General features: G+C 50.8%; 2 protein-coding genes across 2 annotated transcripts in view; one reads left to right on the top strand and one right to left on the bottom strand.

Annotated features, from left to right (window-relative positions):
• The window catches only part of Adgra2 (adhesion G protein-coupled receptor A2), a 24,774-nt gene extending 24,129 nt beyond the window's left edge, over positions 1–645 (top strand). Inside the window, exon 21 of the mRNA XM_010605132.2 lies at positions 515–645. Coding sequence (XP_010603434.1) covers positions 515–645 — 131 coding nt within the window. The remainder of the gene's footprint in view (positions 1–514) is intronic.
• Positions 438–5,585, bottom strand: Brf2 (BRF2 RNA polymerase III transcription initiation factor subunit). The gene is made up of 4 exons (XM_010604709.3): positions 4,952–5,585; positions 4,226–4,285; positions 3,353–3,674; positions 438–2,467 (listed from the first exon to the last, which is right to left on the bottom strand). The coding sequence occupies exons 1-4, from the start codon at positions 5,103–5,105 to the stop codon at positions 1,744–1,746; spliced, it is 1,260 nt and encodes a 419-aa protein (XP_010603011.1). The 5' UTR covers positions 5,106–5,585; the 3' UTR covers positions 438–1,743.
• Between the last annotated feature and the right edge of the window lie 84 nt (positions 5,586–5,669).

Raw genomic sequence — 5,669 nt, 5'->3', positions numbered from 1 at the left:
AAGAGGAGGCGGTTGTCTGCCGCTGGCCCGCAGGGCCACCCTCCGCTGTAGCGACGACCCCAGAAACACACGTGATACACATTTCCGTCCAGCTCAGGCCAGTTTTAAGGTCGAGTTCTAGGAGCCCTCCTAGCTGAGCGGAGGAGCAGTACAGCCAGGGCGGGCTTCTGTGCCAGCCTCCCCGGGAAGACGGGACAGGAGCCCGGGGCCCGCAGGCCCTCTGCGGCCGGCCTAGCTCGGGGAACCACGCTCCCCAGGCTTTGGCTCCGTGAGCCATCCCAGCACAGGAGCCACTGCCAGGCCCAGGTGGCACTCACTGGCGCTGCTCTTAAGATTAACTACGCCCATGGGGACAGTGGGCGGTGTGAAGGGCAGACCTGGCGATCAGCCAGACCTGTAGGAGCCAGGCGGGTGGGAGGCAGTTACAGTTAGAGGGGACACCATTCCGTGACTGGTAACCAAACAGGCCTGAGGAGGCACCTCAGAACGCAGCCTTGCCCGCCCTCCTGCAAAGCTGACTGCCCGGTGCTTGGTGACTTGAGCGAAGTGGAGGGCGCCCCCACCTGGACCCGGGCGGGAATGCACGAACAGTGCTCCGAGTTCGGCTCCACCTGTCGCTGCAGGTGGTGTTTGGAGAAGCACTGAAGTTCAGTCAGGAGACCCAGAGTCCGCCTTCCAAAACGGAGGGACAGAGGAAGAGCACCTCCTTGCCTCTGTGAGGCCAATATGGAAGAACCACCCCACTAATACAAACTCCAGGGACAGTTTATTAGGGAGAAACCTCCAGCTTCTTGACCCACAGAAGCCCGAGCCAAGCCCTGAGGCAGGGACTGGGGTCTCTTCACTCAAGGATCTGTGCCTTCAGTACTCTAAAACACCAGCACCCGGATTTTTCCCAACCTAAAATGCAAACACCAGTCTTGCTACAGGACCAAGTGCAAGTGGAGGGAACCTTGGACCCTGTGAAGAGCCGTGGGACCCAGGTTATTTATGCTTGCTGCACAGACAGTATTGGGGGGGAAGCTTCGTATTATTCTTCCACATACGCTGGCTGCTGTTTACACACCCTGCCAATGCCTTAGCACTGGAGAGCTTTTTGCAATACGCTGGGGAGCGGGGAGGGAGGGAATGAAAAGTGCCAAAGAAAGCATGTATTTAAAAGCTTGGATTTTATACAATAGAATGTTTTCTAGCAGATGTCTCTTGTTTTAATATATTAAAAATTTGCAAAGCCCTCAGCTATAGCCGTAGTCCACCTACTGTCCTTTTACTAATGAAGTTGTAGAGGATCTCACGACACCATACACACATGGCACACAACTGCCCTCCAGAGGCCAAGAGTTTCCCAGCTCCCGCGACGCTGTAGGTTAACACCACTGCCAATGCCAGTGGCTCCACAAACAGCAGGAAAGCCCCACCAAGCCTGCAGAATCATCAGTAAGTGTTCAACTCAAACTGGGGCAAGAGAGAGCCCAGCCATCTTCCCCAAGTCTTAAGAGGAATGTGAATGCATGCAACCTGCTGTCCCCCAGCCAAGGGACAGGAGTCTTCCCCAGCCACAGCATACACTCCTCCCAACTTCTCTCCACGACCCCGGTCTATCTGTAGCAGCCCTCTCGATTCCTTCAAACAAGAATGATGACATCCAGGTACTTACGTGCACCTCTGTCCTGTGCGCACCTACTTCATGGGATCGTTAGCACACTGCTTTAAAGGAGGCAAGGTACCTCCGATGGGTATGCATCAAGGAGGGTTGGGGACACTCTGGGCAGCCTGGCTGGCAGCTTGGGCTCTCTGAAAGTCCCTAACTTCCTGAGGGGTGCGCAGGTACTGCTCTATTTCACTATCAGAAATGTTCTCATCTCCAGTGACTGTGGAGACGGGGGGCGTGGGGCAGGTCCGCTTTGGGGGCTTCAGCATGCAGGGTGGGAGAAGAAGTGCAGGGCTGGCTGGTCGCTTCCCCTTAGACAAATCCAAGGCGCTGTGCCCCACCTCCTCTTCTCCTCGTCCTTGTCCCTGCCTCTGTTGCTCCTTCTTCTCGGTCTCCATTTCTGATGATCCATCCTGAAAGGCCATTCGGAGCAGTAGGTGGCGGTGCTGGAGAAGATCGCCAATGTGCTTCACCACAGACCGTTTGTCAAGTTTCAGAACCTGCAACCAGGCCAGCTGCCCAGCCATCCGAAGTAAGATAGCTACTAGCTCCTGCAGCCGCGAGGCAGCCGGGTAGGGCAGATCCACATTTGCCATTTTACAAAATCGGGCCAGGGAACACGTTAGCCGATCCGAAGGCCGCAGAGACTGCCACGCCAGGAAAGTAGCAGCGGTGATGACAGGCAAGGGATGCCGCCCAGTTACCAGCCACGTCTCACTGGCCAGTTCCACCAGCTGCAAGGTTCGAGAAAGCATCTGGTCTTTGTCTTCCACGTATTTGGCTGGCACAGATGGAGAGGTACGGAACAATCTGAAGCTGAAACAACCGAAACAAAGGTCAGGGCTCCCTGATGGGAGGAAGGACAGTCCACTCGAGATGGGGAAGCCATGCCCTGAATCGACTGGGCAGCAAATTCAGAGAGGTCACGAAAGAAAACAGAGCGAGTGCTCTCTAGGTCAGAGGAAGGGCAGAAGCCAACAGCAAGGCACTAACAGCCGTCGAGCACCTCCCCGTTGCCGCTGTTCTTTACAACCTTCTCATTTAACTTACTTAAAATTCTATGCTATTTCACACATTTAGAGTTGAAAAATCTTACACCTAGTCACCCAGCTAGGAAGTAAGCAAGGTTCAGAAATTTATTTTTCTTTTGGTGCTGGGGACTGAACCCAGGCCCTCACTCTGTGATCTATCTCCAAACCAGAGGCTGTTTGACAACACCAACGGCCTTTGTTTTCTACTGTGTTTGTTAGGAGAAACAAGAAAGAACATAGCTACTTTTCAAAAAGGGCTCAGCTTTTAACCCCAGCTCGGCCTTTAATTAACACCCCTTCGGCTTCATCCACAGATGACCCCTAGCCACAATGCTCCACACTGTGTAACTCCAAGAAGTGCCCTTCATAGACCATGTAACACAAGAGTGAGTCAGCAGCCCTATGCCAAGGCTAGTAACTGCTTTTCTTAAACCATTAGGTTGCTGTGAAGGCAAAGAGATGTGCAAATTAAGTATTCTAGAAATGTACAACAGTATCAACCTTACTGGTAAGCAGACACAGGATACGGAGAATAGATTTTTCTCCCACATTATTTTAAATGAACGCTGAAGCTTTTAAATGAAAGAGAGAGAGAAAAAAAAGATAGATCCAGGCAGAATGATTCAGATACGAAAACCCATCCATCCCAGTGTTCCCACTAGGCAGGTACCTGCTACAGTAAGTCTTCACCAAATCCGTCAAACACAGAGATGGCACATCCAGCCCCAGGAGCTTCACTATCTGCATGTAGGCACCAGAAAACACATCCAGGTCTGCATACAACAGAGTGCAGATGGTTCCCATGGTTAGGGGCCAGTTATGCTGCCGGCAGGTGATTAAAACACAGCATCCGACCAATACCTCCTTCTTCTGCAGCCTGGCTGTTCGGATGCCAGAGTGCCGGTATGCCTGCTGGTAGTAGGTGATAGCGGTCTCCTCAAATGTTCCTGGCAACTGCAGAACTCGACAGAGATCTCTCACTCGACGGAGACCTAGGAAAACCCACAGCTAAAGTTAGAGGGTTTGGAGGAACTAGTATGCACAACCTAGGAAGATCTGCTATAACTTAATTTAGTTCTGCTAAATGTTACAGATATCAGAGACACAAATAATGCACCTGTTTATAGCAACAGAACATATGATTTTTTTCTTTTTTTGCTTATATTTTTGTTTGTTTTTGTTTTTTGTAGTGCTGGGAATCAAACCAGGGCCTCCCCACCCCTGAAGCCAGTTTTATCCAGGCTCCTCTCAAACACGCCCTGTGTGGCCAGGGATTAGCTAAGTGGTTTCACCACCTGCTTCACAAGCACAAGGTCCAGAGTTCAATCCCTGGTACAAAAAAAAAAAACCATATCCCTGTGCAAGCCCAAAACACATACTGAATAGCTACCACTCTCAGAAACATCAACAATTTTGATTTCTAATTGCTAGTTTCTTCTACTCTCCCTTATACTAGTAATGCTGAAAACAAGGAAAGCACACAGGCTGGGCCACTAGGATAATTTCCTTTAAAACCATTGTGTCATAAAAGGATGAGTCTCACCTCGTTGCTGGCTGCGACTAACTTGTTCGTTCTCCCCCGTGCTTCGAGAATATGTTATTTCTGTAAGACAGCAAACAACAAATAGCAAGCTTACCCTCTATTTGTCAGAACCCTGCCCTCCCACCACACAAGGCTAGGGAGCAGAATTCTCATCATTCATTGCGTCTCTGTTCCCTGCCCCACAGACGATGCCCATGAAAGCATAAGAAAAAGCCCATCTAGTTTCCTACCTCCACAAGGGGAATCAAATACACAGAAATTAAAGGTTAGTCCCACACTTAAAGCAGTTCCAAGTATTCCAAAGTTTCAGTCCTATTTCCTTACATTCAATCTAGGTAATTTTCTCGGCCACAGATTCTGAAGGCTGCCCTGGTCAGATACTTGAAAAGCAAAGAAAAAGGAGGGATTTTTGTTGTTGTTTTGCCAATTAGTGCTACTCTGAGGTTAACAGCATGTGCTGTATTCATAAAAAATTTACCCACAACCTTTCAACACTGACCAAACTCTTTCTGCTTCATTTATCCAACATTTATTATACCCAGTATGTACGCCAGATGCCGAACTAGAAAACGTGAACGGCAGCCCCTAACCTCCTTCCTTCCGTCCACCAAGCAAATGTGCAAAGGACAAGGAAAGAGGGAGCTGAAAAGAGAAACCTGAGGTCCACCGATCCACTGCCCCAGATCATGCCCCAAACCCGCGAGAGGTCAGGAACAAGTACAGTACCTCGGAGGTTGCTCTCCTCGCTGAAGGTAGTGGTAAGGACCCCCTCGGTGACCACACAGCCGCAGTCGGAGCAGACCAGCTGGCTCTGCGAATAGTGCGAGTCTTCTACGAGCTCAGCGGAGCCGCAGTCCGGGCAACGGCCTCCCCCTGGCATTTCGCTCTGCGCAGGGCCGTAAAAGACCCACACACCTACTCCTGCTTCCACAACTATGCCCAACAGGAACTAAAGGGGGACCCTTATAAAGGCTGCGCCTTTGTCTTCCGGCCAGCGTGAGGAAGGGAGTGGTGGTTCGCTCCGCCTCGCAGCTCGCGCAACTTCCGGTCTTCTGGTCCTCTTTCTCGGGCAGAAACGTGAGCTGGAAAACGAGGTTCCTGGCTGAACTGCAACTCAGGTGCTCTACTACCTATAGTTTGAAACGAGCCATGTTGGGGAGGTTAAATTTGGATAAACTTTCTAATTACGTGACTACGTTCCACAGACAAGAAATGGTTGCCATCCCTGAACAGCCTACCTTTTTTTTTCCCCTAGTAACGGGGATCGAACATCTCCCACCCCCTTCCTTCTTTTCCATACTAGGTGTTGAACTCCGCCTCGTGCTCACCTAGCTACAACCACAGGCGGAGCCCACTTTTGGAATTCTGCCTCAGCGCACAGATTTCTGGGATTTATAGGCCTGCGCCCCGAGGCCCAGCCCCACCCTCTTTTTTTTTTTTTTTT

This window comes from Fukomys damarensis, unplaced genomic scaffold, assembly GCF_012274545.1.
Source record: "Fukomys damarensis isolate Sample0158 unplaced genomic scaffold, DMR_v1.0_HiC HiC_scaffold_18, whole genome shotgun sequence".
Taxonomy (NCBI): Eukaryota; Metazoa; Chordata; class Mammalia; order Rodentia; family Bathyergidae; genus Fukomys; species Fukomys damarensis.
This window is presented reverse-complemented; position numbering and strand designations above follow the sequence as displayed.

What these genes read in the sequence shown, in the direction of transcription:
- Brf2 (XM_010604709.3), bottom strand. Translation starts at nt 5,105, where the DNA reads ATGCCAGGGGGAGGCCGTTGCCCGGACTGCGGCTCCGCTGAGCTCGTA. An exon ending in TAGTCGCAGCCAGCAACGAG is followed by an intron (nt 3,675 to 4,225) that starts GTGAGACTCATC and finishes GGGTTTTCCTAG; the next exon opens with GTCTCCGTCGAGTGAGAGAT. An exon ending in GTGAAGACTTACTGTAGCAG is followed by an intron (nt 2,468 to 3,352) that starts GTACCTGCCTAG and finishes CGGTTGTTTCAG; the next exon opens with CTTCAGATTGTTCCGTACCT.